The sequence below is a fragment of the Triturus cristatus genome, chromosome 7 (assembly GCF_964204655.1).
Source record: "Triturus cristatus chromosome 7, aTriCri1.1, whole genome shotgun sequence".
NCBI lineage: Eukaryota > Metazoa > Chordata > Amphibia > Caudata > Salamandridae > Triturus > Triturus cristatus.
Genome location: NC_140590.1, coordinates 475299249 through 475313547, shown reverse-complemented (window position 1 = coordinate 475313547; position 14299 = coordinate 475299249). Strand labels below are relative to the sequence as shown.

General features: G+C 46.6%; 1 protein-coding gene across 1 annotated transcript in view; it reads right to left on the bottom strand.

Annotated features, from left to right (window-relative positions):
• COX10 (cytochrome c oxidase assembly factor heme A:farnesyltransferase COX10) overlaps positions 1–14299 on the bottom strand; it is a 562763-nt gene that overhangs the window by 34877 nt on the left and 513587 nt on the right. The window contains exon 6 of the mRNA XM_085616802.1: positions 11830–12062. Coding sequence (XP_085472928.1) covers positions 11830–12062 — 233 coding nt within the window. The remainder of the gene's footprint in view (positions 1–11829; positions 12063–14299) is intronic.

Here is a 14299-nt window from a genome sequence, read left to right as displayed (position 1 = left end):
AATTTCACCTAAATGTTCTTTTTGGGTATTGGTTCCTCTTTATGATTTTCATACTTCAGTAGAAAGCTGGTCACTTCATCTTAGCATCACAGAGAGAAAACTGGCAAAAGTCAGTCTCGCTCAGTGAACCGTTTCTAGCACTGAATATTCTCTTGCCTTTGATCTGCATTTCGGCATGAAAACGGAATTGGGCTGCGTTAAAGTAGAGGTGATACCTACCACTTCCTTGAGGTAAAGGATTTAAAAGCCTACAGCTGAAAGTTAGACAAGACCTCATGCTGATGGCACAAAATGTATTATGGCTGAAGTGAAAGATGACTGGCACAAACCTTGAGGGCTCTTTAAGGCCGAAGCCACCTGCTTGTGCTGCTTGTCCATAGAAAGTTCCTTTTCTGGTGAGTGGGTGACTGTTTGAGGTGGAAAAGGAGTTGGTGATTTTTTTTTTTTTAGTCTTTAAGAAACCTCGTGCTGGTACTTCTCTTGGAATAATACATTGACCATGCATCCGGAAATTAAGAGTTAGGGATAGAGAAGTGTCTGTTTTATACATCTTTGCGAACATGGCTTCATACAGAGAACGGTTAGGCAGAACTTCTCAGACAGACACTTGACTTCTGAGAGCTTTGGGCAAATAGAAACTTTCTCAATTCCTCTGTAGTGGCGTGGCATAAAATGCTTGCAGTCCTACGACCCATTTGTGACAACCCCCTAGTCTACACATGTTGGGCAATTTTTTTAAAAAGTGCAAACTTCATTTTAGCTCCGTTCAGAAAAATCCAGAAAACAAAGGAAATATTGGCTTTAGTTCAAAAGGCATAAAATATGGCACATGATGGCTTTGCGTTCTGCACTGACGACTGGAGAAAAAAAGGAATTTATGATGGTATCTGGAGATGCCACGGGATTATGGAAATCTCCAGATGTCACTTGAGTTCTAAAATGGCCACACACTCCTTTGAGGTGAATATAGTACAAATGTTTGATACCTGTATGTCTCACATCAGGAGGTAGCTTGAAAGTGAATTTAATTTTGCAGAATAACAGTGACACAATAGAACGAATAGAGGAAGGCGGGGCCAGCATAGGCCCTGCCGCCATTATGGGGGTCGGCCGTGCCCCGGAACCTGTGCCCCCCCTTTTCACTGTCCCTGCCTGCGGTCGGGGACCTGCCCCGGAAGTGATTGCATCACTTCCGGGTCGGGGGAGGCTCCCCCGCGCCCCGGAAGCGATCTGATCACTTCCGGGGGCGTGGGCGACCCTTTGGAGACCTTAAAGCCGGGGGAGCGCAAGAGACGATCTCTTCCTCCCCTCGGCAGCACATCCGTCGTATGTGCCACTTCCTCCCTCGGGAGGTCCCTTAATCTTTTTTCTTTTCTCTTATCTGCAGGTTTTTGCCCCGGGGCCTTTGGCTGCTACTTGTACTCGCGACATCGAAAGGTTTTTCCCTGGGATCATCGAGGCAGGAGTGGTGTAATTTTGATCGTGCCGTTGCGGTGCGGGTTTGGGAAGCGAGCAGACCCGTGGTGTGGGACGCGGGCAGCGCTTCTGCATTTCGCGCTCTCATCTGGCCGAGGTAAGGTGTGGGGAGCGTGTGCGGTGTTCCAGTGTCCTACGAGGGTCGACGCGTGCGGCCACGAGCGGGATTTCGGGCGGGCAGTGTTCTTAGCCCCCGGTGTCTGCCACGAGCCGCTCCCAGCTTCCCCACAGGTTTTTAGCGCTCAGTGCGGCGTTTTCCGTTATTTCGGGGGGCGGAGCCAGGCGGTACGAGTGCGCGTATATGCCGAGCAGGCCCCTTTTGCAAGCGCGGAGGATCGTGTTGGTGCAGTAGGGCGGGAGCGGACATTAGGGGCAGCGCGACTGTGTGAATTGAGGGCGTTTGGTGCCAGCAGTTCGGTGGAGCAGTTCAATTACAACGTGGGGTGCGTTTTAGAGGCTATAGTAGCAATATTTTATCAACATTTTTGCCAATCAGGTTACTTTGCATATTGTTTTCACTGCTCTTCCGGGTTTCCTCAGCTGCTGGGGCGCAGGGTATCTCTGCAGGTCGCCTGATACTTTGGTTTGCACAGAATGAGCATTTTTTGATCGCTAATTTTGTTGTTCTGCATAACAGGAAGGCGGTGACTGTATCACAGGTTTGGTAAAGGGTCTACGCTGATCGTGGAAAGCAGCTCCAAGTGCTTAAAGGTGCCTCCTCATCGGTGTGACGCAGCGGTTACTAGCGGCGGTTCACGGACGTGAGGACCGGTGCAGAGGGTGCCGGAGGACACGGTTAGGGTCTGCATCCCGGCGCTGCTGGGAGCCACGCGGGTTGGAGCCTATTGCCCACCTGCCTTGCTGGGCTAGCCAGTAGTGAGGCTCCGGTAGCGAGGGTGAAGTGGCCGGCGTGTTTCCTCCATCAAAAAACTTGGGTAAAAGCTGGTACAGGTAGCAGGGAAAGTAGTCATGCCACCTAAGGCTAAGCGTGGTGAGCGGCGCCCGGGTATAGCGACTGTTTTAGACGCGCTCATGAGAAAGATTGGGGAGATGGATAGCACCATGGCGCAACTGGCGGAGAGGCTGGATGCGCAGGAAGGGCCATCTGGGAGGTCGCGCAGGGATGCTTTGCCACCAAAGGAGGCTTTTCCCCCTTTGCCAAAGAAGAGTAGGGCGAAGAAAGTACCGCAGGTTGTCCCGGGGAGTGGTGGGGGCCCAATTTTGCCTGTACTCCCCGCATTCCCTGATGCACCGGGGGGCGAGCCTTCTCCTGTCGACCCAGTGGGTGGGCCTGTTCCTTTGGTCCCAGCGACGCCCGTTATCCCGCAACCAGCACCGGCGCACCCTATCCCTGCCCCCGCGCCAGCGGTACCGGCTGTTCCAGTGCCAGCGGTACCTGATCTTGCGCTACCTATTCCCTTCGCAACTGCAAATCCTGCCCCCGCACCAGCAATGCCAGCGCCGGCTGTGCCTGCACTTTCGGTACCTCTTCCCCCCGCACCCGGGGGGGGTGCCAACGCTGCCTCCCGATTTGGTTTCCAGATTAGCAGCTGTGCTTCCCTGGCTGGGGGGTATGGGTTTGAACGTAAGTGCGGCGGGTGTTGTCGGGGCGGACGCATTGGAAAGGGCGAAGCAGCTGATCGATCTAGCCAAGCCAAAGGACGCGCCGGCGGTCGGGCCCCCAAGGAAACCCCGGGACCTTCACAGGGTAAGCCACAGACGTTGCCAATGTTGGGCATGGGTGAGGCACGCACGTCCTATGAGTCTCTCTCACGCCACCTGTCGCAGGAGGTTAAGGAGAGAATTTGGAAAGGGACATATATCGATATCTTTTCACTTTTGATAGATGAGGTTGAGAGGGAAGAAATGAAGAGGAAGAAGGACTATATGCCTGCGCGTGAGTGGGCGAATGATAAGGATTCTATGGCTGCAGGAACATAAGAACAAATAATGCTTTCATGCAATAATACTGAAAAGAACTGCAGAAAATGATAAACACTGCTGCAAGGAGTTAACAGCTATGACCATCACAGATAACACAAATATTGTATATAAGATATTAGAACCGACTATCTTGTCCTTCCGTGAGGCTCGGCTTAAACACCTACACCAGGAAAACTAGCATCAGACACTGCAGCTGATCACTCACGAAAACACTCCTAGAAAGGTCAGCAACACGCAGTTCAATAGGACCCTAAAGACAGACCACACAGCTGAGATGGGTTTGGCAAAACCCTGCACCGCCCACTGTGATGCATTCCTCCGACTCGAAATAAAGGGACATCATTTGCACACAGGTCTGGTAGGCAGACAGCAAGGATCCCCCTGCACCTTTCTGAAACACAACCAAAGGAAAAACATGCACCCAATACACCACCACAGAGACACTGCTGAGCAATGTCTGCCCAGTGACACACCCTTGCAAGACTCTCAGTGAGGAAACCCACAAATGCAGACACCTACTCTACATCAGAAGCAATGCAATTAGGAAGTGTGTTTATGTTCATTTTGCTTGTATCACACACTACAAAAATGAACTTGTTCCAGGTGCCTAAATCTCCAAATGTAACGCAAGAGGTTGCATTTAATTGGTGCCAAACTGGTTTTGGTTATATTAACCATGTCACACATCAGGACAGACCGGATTGTACTTACAGGGCAGCTGGTGCTAGAGTTGGGAGGTCGGCAGGGCTCGAGTCGGGGTACCACGCGGGTGGACGGCATCCCCCCACTCATTTTACCGGGAGCTCGATAACTGGAGCAAATGGAGCCACACATTCACTCTTTGGCCTCTCTGGGGCGAGATTGGAGCTCATTCAGAACGCTGCTAACGCGCTGGCTTCTCTGATGCAATCGCATCTAAGGGGTGAGCAAGGGGAGGTAATGAGTCTGATGGTGCAAGCAACCTTTCGTGACGCCACTTCCTGTCGTGACGTCAGCGTCCCCCCACTTATTTTTTTAGGACTTGTGCCCTGGAGGTCGGGGTTACAGTGACTGAGTCCAGTGGGCGTTAGCGAGGCTAGCGGACACATACATAGGCAGCAGGCATGGTGGAGGCGTTAATGTGGTTAGAACAGGTGTGGCCTAAGCTTTATTCTGAAAGGCATCAATTATTGTGCCTGGCTGATTTCCAGGTTTGTGGTATATAAAAAAGCGTAATATAACAGCATGCAATATAACATGGCAGCATGTAATATAACACAATATACCACCACAGCGCTGCTGGGATTGTAATGACTGGTAGAAAATAAACACCAGCAATGCTGCCGGATTAAGAGTACCCACTGAACGCACAACGTGCCCTTAAGCTCCGGGGGGTGCTGATGAAAGCCTGACACCATGTCCGGACTCATTCTATACACCGCACAGCTTCCCTTTGTATGCCTACAGCAGCATGTAGGGCAGCAATTCCAGCAGCCTTGGAGATTACACACCACCACAGGTCTGGCCACAATCTCTCTCTTTTTCCATCCCTCTTTTTGTTACCGAGCCCATTCATCTGCCAAATGTCGCCCCCTGATAAGAACTGCCCCTCTCTAAGTCCTCATTTGTAAAAAGATGTTGGCTGACATAATTAATGTCTGTCAGACAACAAAATTTGAATTACAAAGTAAAAGCAATTTAAAAAAAAAAAAAAGGGACGCAGCTACATAATTACCGGCGACAGACATTCTGTAGCTCCCACGGCCTCGGGAATTATTTACATTTCTGGATGGAAATAATAGGAAATAAAGGGGGTGGGGGAGCAGCTTGGGTGTGAAGAGGTCCCTCCAGCGCACAAGGAGAAGTGCGGATGCTGAGATACAGTAGACAGGTCCTTGAGATAAGCACGCATGTAGGCGCTAATACCTCCACAGGCTGCGGATGTCCATTATCTCAGGGCGGGTATTTGCTGTGTCACCCCCGCCAACCGTGCAGAACAAATCCTTTTAAGTACTGAGCACGCGGATGACTGCAAATTGTGCCACCTGGCTACAGGATGATGGTGTTCTGCACACGGCATGCGTGCTGTCACGTGCAGACGACTGACGGCGACCTCAAAGCACGCGGGGGCGCCGTAAGACCCGAAAACAGTCACTCTGCGAGGCCCGGCGCTCTAACCGTAGAAGCTCCTTTGTCCGTCCCTGCGACTACTCGGAAGCAATGTTATTTCTATGCATCTTCTGAAAACCGTGGGCGAGGCATAGAAATACACCCAAATATTCATAGTCAGCATAATTTACTATTCTAAATGCAGTTCCCAAATATTTGTAGTGTAATTTCAGGTGCTTTGCCATACTGGCAAGTGGGAAGAGTGAAGATAAGGGCATGTCTGTAGATGTGCGCGCGTGCCATTTGTATGCACAGCTGGAGATCCAACAGATGCAACAGCGGCTTCATTGTGCCAAAAAAATAGGCTCCAGGCCTAGCATGGCGCCTTTGGGCACAGGTACTTCATCACACACTTGGTAAAGATAGCATGTAGCCTGTGCATGCCAACACCGGACAGAGGTTATTTGAACCCGCCTGTAATAACTGGTGCAGGCAAGGACTGGGTGGGACGGGATACCGGTTACTACCGCTACTCTCTTCTGGGTATTGGGGAGACGACTTGGCTTCCTCTGCTATCCTGAGGCGGGAAAGAGGGGGAGAAAAGGAGGGGTTTTGTAACTTTCTTTTGGGCGCAAGAGAAAGGTGGGTCTTACTACGCTCTTCTACGCAGGGAAAGCTTAGCCTCCACTACACTCTCCTGGGCACAGTAGAGAAGCACAGATTCAGGTACTCTCTCAAGGTGTGTTAGTGGGGAAGATGACTTTCCCTAGTCTCTCATGTGCAGGGAAAAGAAGAGTAACTTCTGTTACTCTCTTCTGGTCGAAGGATTGCACAGTCCCTGCAGAACCCCGCCCGAATGAGAGGGTTTTGCTTAGGTACATGGACAGACAGACAACAGGAACACTGCAATGACAAGTACGTCTTTGTGCAGCAGCCTTCATTAAAACAGAAGTCAATAAACGCATCTGAGCCTGGAAGCAACTGTTTCCAGCATGAACCCATTATATAAAGTTATTCACTTGCTACTCAATGCTAGAAGTGTAGAGAGTAGTGGCAGAGGTAATCCCCTGCACCACCCACATACGCATCCCTTTGTGACCATCTTCACAACTGGACTCCTGTGTTGTTGACCTTGGATATCTTTGTAGTTTAGGTCTTAGTTAATATTTCAAAGGAACAACACACAAGCTTAAACGGAACCATCTGTGCTTAGCACATTTATTATTGGATATATTTAATTGTTTTGCCTGAAGCTGTCAACTGCCTGCAACACTCTAAAGCAAACAAAAATACTGGGGCTGCAGAGTAAAGATGGTGCATTAAATATGGTACGCAGAGCAGAGAAGTGAGTGCACGTATCTGAGTGATAGAAAAGAAGAGTGAGGCTAGGTCAGGGTTACATGTTTTCATACCCTTGATTCTACCACATCATTTTTTGATGTATGTGTTTGGAATACTTTTGAGTGGGCACGGTGATAAGGGGACAATCAGACTGCCACAGTAAAACTGAATCGGAAAAGAACACCAGAAACAAAGACTATGCGACAAGAGGCTCCAAAACACCCTAGGGTTAAGAGGAGGAAAGCTCAGACTCTGCTACAAAGAGCTGTGTAGGGAAGAAGAAAAGCCTCCACCAGCACCGATACAACCCATTTTAGAAACACAAAACCCCACTAGGTACAAACGGGTCACAAGTGCAGAAAAACAAAGACTGGTACACTCCCGAAGATTATACAGAATGACAGAAAATTAAACTCCCGACCTGCTGAGGTTGGGTTAAATGGAAGATCATGTGTTTCACCTCCTCCAGTGGAACACCCTACAGAGGAAACCAACAACATAACTCAAACTCTGAAGATTCACTTACACAGACAAATTAGCACCACTGCAGGGAACATCCTCAACCCACAAACTGCATCCTACACAAGCCTCGGGGTCAGATGAAGACCTAAAGACCTTGCTTCCTCCCATGGAGAGCCTTCACAGGGCAGATCAGCAAATTACAGACCACAATCTGCCTCGGAGACAACGGACCTAGCTAGTCCTGCGCTGCACAAAATAAAGCACCCAAACCCGGTATAAGGACATGCAATGCTGTGTGGCTGGCATAGTCCAAATCTTGAATATTAATGTTCAACGGTTTGATATTTTTTGTTTTACAGATACTAGAATATGATATGGTCTTCATTATGATAAGAGCTGAACGGGTAAAAGTAAGGTCTTGTAGGAGCACCTTATTAGCTTCCTGTTTCTTTGTTGAGGAGGCTGTCGACGCATAGGATGCTATGTTCATTGCAATAATTGTGGTATGGAAGGAACTGAGGCGTATCACTACATTGAAAAACCTGCTTCACATGAACTATAAATGTGGTCAAGTTGTGGTTCAATGCTAATGCGGTCAAGTGATGCAAACCTGGGAACCTCATTTATGTGCACTTATATAGGAGGTGCAGATTATGGCTAAATGACAACCATGCCACACTGACGATCAGTGTAAGGTGAAGCAAATCACCCACTTTTGTTTCTGTTGCTTTTATGTCTGGCTAGAACCTGTGCTTTTCCTGTCTCGCAAGAACCTATATAATATATATCAAGAGAACTAGAAGGTCGGCCCATCCTAGTTATAGTGCGTTTAAGTGCCATTCACATACTGATCAGCTCACACTTATCAGCCATTCACCGCTGTAATACTCAGTGTTGACATACTCATTTTGTCTGTGCATGGACATAGCGCCGTTTCACTGGGGTAGCAGCCATAATAGTCTGCATAGGGAGTTGTGTAAGAGTGGCTTACCTGATGTGCCAATTCTTCCTGCAGCCCTCGTGTCTCGCTGCCTGCCTTCTCCAATTACCTACCCGGCTATCATCAGCAGAAGTTACTCTATCAGGGAGCAGCACACTCCCGAGGAGAGGAGGGCCTGGCGTATTCCATTATCTGGACCCTGTGCTGAGCCCAATGGAGACCATGAGGGCTGGTGCAGCCACTAGCTACCGGAGTTTGCTCATCACTTTCTGCATGGCCTCACTGAAAGAGCAGACAGCAAGCTCTATGAAGGTGTAAAACATTACAAGCTCAGCAAACTGGCCCCATAGTAAAGCACTGAGGTTAAAGGTGGCCATTGGCTAAAGGTATCCACCCCTCCCCTGCAAGCACACGGTAACTGTGGCTGCCGAGAGCCAATGGGCAGGGGCATATCTTAGTCTGAAATTCGGAGACGGAGAAGGGATGCAAACTATTTCCCCACTATCACTCAGGGCCGGACTGGCCATAGCAGGCACCAGGTGTTTTCCCGGCAGGCTGGAAGGGTGGGGGCCAAATTTGCAGTGGCGGGGGCTGTGTTACTGTGGGCCAGTTTTGCAGCAGTGCTGCCTTCTCGGCCCCCAGTAACAAATGCAGCTTTGGGGTGTTCAGTCAAAATTGCCAGGGCTGCTTTGGGTTCCCAATCCGGCCCAACAAAAAAAGATGCTGCAACAAGCAAGGATGGGAGCTCAGTGAGGGGGCATTTGGAGGAAGAGATTTGGGGCCAGTTGGGGCTGCCGGTGGATGGAGGGTGCACTGGAAAGTAAGTCTTTCAATGCTCAATGGTTGCTTTTGAGTAAATCCTCTCTGTCTCAATCCGTCTATAACCTGCGGTTGCACAGCAATTATACATGCCAAATATGCAGGGAGAATGGCCTCCGTCTCCCCAACTGCACCCCAGTTATCAGGCTGTTGAGCCATTCATCATGGCTTCCTTTAGAGACTTTTGTTTGCCTCATTCGGTCGGAGGCATTAACACTTTTGGGAAAGGACTCAGCAAGTGTCATGAAGGTAATTTAGTATTTGTCATCGTCTCCCTTCAAGATCGTTGATACCCGAGCAGGAGGGAGCTGATCTGTAAAACGGGAGCTACAAATCACCCATGAAAATTTGCTCCTGTCGACACTTTGTTATTGTCACAGTTACTGGTCACTAATCAATATTAGTTGAAAGTATTATAAATGAGATCTTGGAAACAGGCTTCTGACGAAAGATGGTAACCCTGAGATGCTGTACCGAAGTGCACCTATTGGTAAGGGTTAAAGGTTAAGAAGCGTCACCTGCTGTCTCCAACCTCATTTCCGTGCTGCTGCAGGAGAATCCACGGCGTTGCTGATTTGAAGCTCGGATGCGGAGAGGTGGCGGAGTATTGATCAGTGTGACACCTCATTACTCTCAGAGCAGGTCATACACGGAGGGACCGTTTATGAAATAGTGTCCAGTGATTGGGCTTTGGTGCTAAATATGCTGGCCTGGCCATTCCCTAGTCTACCTGCTCCATTCTGTGTTCTCTTTATTTCTCGTCACCAGCCCCTGGAGGGGATAAACTTAATGCCTGACTAGGCAACCGCATACTGACTTATTTTAGGTCCCCAATTCCAGCGTTGACCCCCTAATTCAATTAATTCACTACCCTTTCAATAAATAAATATCATCTTTTGCCCTCTATTCATTTTCCGTATTCAGTTCAAAACCAAGTTCCTTGTTCAAGAATTTCTGTTTTGTTGCACACATATGGCATGGTTTGGAAAGTACACTCCTCATGCTTCTTTTCATTCCTCTCTTATGCCCATTCGTTCCCGCGAGGTTATTACTTAACCTCCTGTGAGCCATGGACCAGTTTTGATACACACTCACAGTGAAATATTGGTACACAGCTAAACAAACCAAACATTATTGGCTTCTTGTTGACTAGACCTACCGTGATACTCTGTGTTCACCCTGACTTTCCACACGCAATCATCTGAAGGAGAACTAAGACCTGGCATCACTCACGTACGCATCAGTGACTGTAGAGCATAAGACTAGCAAGAGACCAATGGAGCACTCAACAAGGGCGGGAGCCCCGAGTTACAAATCAGGATTGTTCACAATGAAGCAGGTTGTTCATGGACGGTGAATCTGATCTGTAGATGTAGGGAGCTCGGAAGAGGTGGATCTTTAGCCCATTGCTAAATTACAGAAGGGCTGGAGGGGGTTTCATGTCGATGATGTGTTGTTTCACATCTTGTGCGCCTAATAAGGCACCATTCTTCGTGTGGAGCTTTAAGAATGAGCTCCTTACCTGCCTTGGTGGGGGCATATTTTGGAAGTAGTCTTCCTAAGAGATACCTGCTAAATCTGGCACCAGTTTGCTCATTCAACACCCACGTATTGTGTAGCATCCTGAGGGAACCCACCTTTCTATTTATCTTTTTTTTATCACTTCAATCAACATACCTGCAGTAGGAGCCCACAGAACCCTTTACTACTGTGCCAAACCTACCGGGATGATGTTGCAATTTATTTTGACAGATATCTGCAGTTAAACAAAAGAATCGGACATCCCTAGACTTAATAATGTAAGTGTGTAAATAAGAAAAGTATTTTTCTCTAAACTAAAAACACAAAAAGACAAGATTCTTCCACAGACCAAGGATGGTAGGTATTATACAGGCTACCGCACCCCAACATATGCTATCTTCAGAGATCCATGATTTATCGTGGAAACTGCTTTAACTGTCAAGGCTAAAGTCAACAGTACTGCAACATCTTTTTCCGGTGAAATCCACTATTTAGGTTATTTCTATAAATCATTGGCCACTGCAGTCAAATGTGCCAATCGAGTCAAGGCCGGGATACTACAGCTCAGTTGACCTGGATCTATCAGGCCAACTTTTCCACACAGCTGCATTCGTGCAAGTATGCTCACAGGAGGCCTCAACTGGAAAGTCACCACTAGATCTACAGATAAGAACAGATTTCTATCTAAAAAGGTGGGTGGAGCCTAATCGCAGGAGGGCTCATCCGGCCTATCTCTGACATTCTATGAAAAAGGCATCTGTGTTTGCAGCTTGATCCTGTTTAAAAGTCTTGCTTTTTAAGAAAAATCAGAGAGGTTGATCCTCCTTAGCTGGTGCAATAACATGGAACCTCTCTTCACTGCTACCCTTATTTCACATCATTGCCCATAATTTAGATATCAACTGAAAAGTCAGGTAAACTTCAAGCAGATCTTCCACCAGCAATATGTTCACTCTTAAACAACTCACGTAGCCCTTTGAAACCTATGTTCTTTCTATTTCGCTGCAAGTGCCCTAAGATACAATGAGGCATCTGGCGCCACACACTCCCCAATATCTGTTTCAACTATTCAAAACATTCTATCATTGATTTGTACTCCTCCCAGAGTTTACATGTCATAGTTTGATTTTCTAAAGCTGTCAATGCTTTGAGTACTGGAGGAAAGCAGCTAACCAAAGCATACATTTTTAACCCATGATTGTACTCTAATGTCCCTTCCATTTATGAAACACACTTACCAGCATCGAGGCTGCCAGTAGCTGCAGTCCAGCCCATGACTGGTGGGATGGCCCCCACAACTGCACCTATCCACGTGTTGGTGATGCTGATCCGCTTCATTGGGGTGTAACAGCAGGTGTACAAGAGGATGTTGAAGGCCCCCAAGAACCCAGTGAGTGGGTTGACACCAAATGTCAGCAGAGTGATCCCGGGTACAGCACAGGCAATGGCGAAGGAGACGGCATGCAGCGAGCTAGGAGAAACAAAGAGATCATCTTCATGTCAGCAAGCTAGTGCGCAGGCAAGATCTGCCAGAGGTGTTGGACAGAACCTAGACATGGGCAGCATTTTGTTTTCAGCACAGGCTAAATATACAAGTTGGCGACTTGAATTATACTAAATAGAACTGATTAAAGGGGGGTTCTAAGTAGAGGTTTTGCCATTAATCTTTTAAAAGATTGGAAGTGAAGGAGAGAGTCAATGGGAGAAAGAATAGGGTACACACAGGTGCATCAATATTCTTGTTAACAAGGGTTAGGGGCATGAGGAAGAAGGTCCTTCACCCCTCTTTGGGTCATGTACAAGCACACATTTGATGAATGTGTCTAAGTGAAAGACATGATTTCTGAATTACGCAACTGGGGAAGCAATTATTTATTTACAGTTCTATATAACACCAGCATCATGGTGCATTGCACTCCATTTGGGAGCTTGAGGTAATTCAGAGCAGGCTCCCCTCGCCTATAATAAACTTACATGTGGTCACTCTTTTTTTGTAATCCCTTTATTGTATATGAGACGACCAAGTTTATGCATATGCATATATATTGTTACTTAATGAAGGGGGAGCATGGACGATACATTGAGGTTTACAGAGTAAGATTTTTTTAAAGAAATTGTATAATATTCATGCATTTCGTTCTTGCTGACAATTGTTACTGTATGAAGGGGTGCATGGACAAGAAATTGAGGCTTACCGAGTGAGATGTAGAAAGAAATTGTATAATATTCTTGAATTTCGTTCTTTATGACTAAATACAGTTGTATCAGAGATTCTGTGATATGTACTCAAACATGGGTAACTACATATTTGAAACTCTACACAAGCACCAATTTTCCCCTATGTAAAATTAATCATCGAGCTCAGAGAGTGCTTTGCACAGTCCGGATCATTTCTTATCTTTAAATTCTGTAAATAAAATTCACATTTGAATGGATCTGGTGCCAGGCAGCTGATACCGTATTTTAAAAGCTCCACCTGACTGTAGAAAGGCAGTGGAGCACTTCTAAACACTACAATGCTGAAACAAATTTCAATACAAAAATAAATATGCATGTTTTGAAAGATCTATCTGAGCACTTCTGCAATTTCTAAATATATCAGAGGGTGAGATCTCCCTTCTATAGGATAACCAAAATGCACCTGATACCTAGATAATAACAATGGCAACCACTGGTACAGCACACAGAGTTAAGTTATAGGAACTCGGACAGTTTGATTAGATCCTAGTTTGTCAAAATCTACCAAGTAGGACCATAGCCTTATCAGCTTCAAAACAGATTCAATCTAAAGATCAATCCATCTTGTTTACATAACACCGATGTGTGAAGATTGAACACAATAAAATCAAATGATAACCCATCCAATAGCATGAAACATAATTGTAAAATATTGAATAAGAATTGAATGACATGAAATGAAATGATAGAAGGAATTGTGTATATAGAGGCAGATTAAGGATAGAGTTGGACCAATTTGACAGTGAAGATTACTTTCAACATACATATGTTTTCTACAGTCAAGGAACAATGCATTGGGGTTCTGATTTTAGCACTGCGGCTTACAAACAAAAGGCACATTTGAGGGACAGTTTTAGGGTGGAAAGTATATTATATTCTTACTGTGTTAAAGTTATTCCATTAGAATCTAAACAACAAGAGACAACGTATTTAGGTGCACAAAACAGACACCATGTAAGCCAGGCTTATAGACTGTGGGTATATTTGTTTGTATTAAATCTTCTAAAAGCACCAACAGTTGCCACTGGCAGTCCCAAGGCGCCCTCGATTACAAGAGTGAATAAACAGGGCAGTGCAAACAATAACACAAAGTATAAACAATTCAATAAAATCTTCATATTGCACTGCAACTTCCTTTAAATATTACCTGGGAAACAGACAGCTGCCTAGTCACCAATAACAAAGAACCTCAGTGATCCTTCAAGCAACGTTCAGTTTAAAAAACTGCCATCAAAATAAAACCTAGCAAAAGCATTGTAAATACACCCACACTTTCAAGTGTAAGACTAACAAAAGCAGTGTTATGCAGGAGGGAGGCACATCAAAGTAATCACCGATTGAGGCGTAACTAGGGCCTGTGGTCCTCATACCATCCCGGTCAATAACAACGATGGACAACCCACCCCGCAGGATATTAAATATTATGCAACACAACAGCACTCTGTAACATCAACTCTGAAGCCTCAAAGA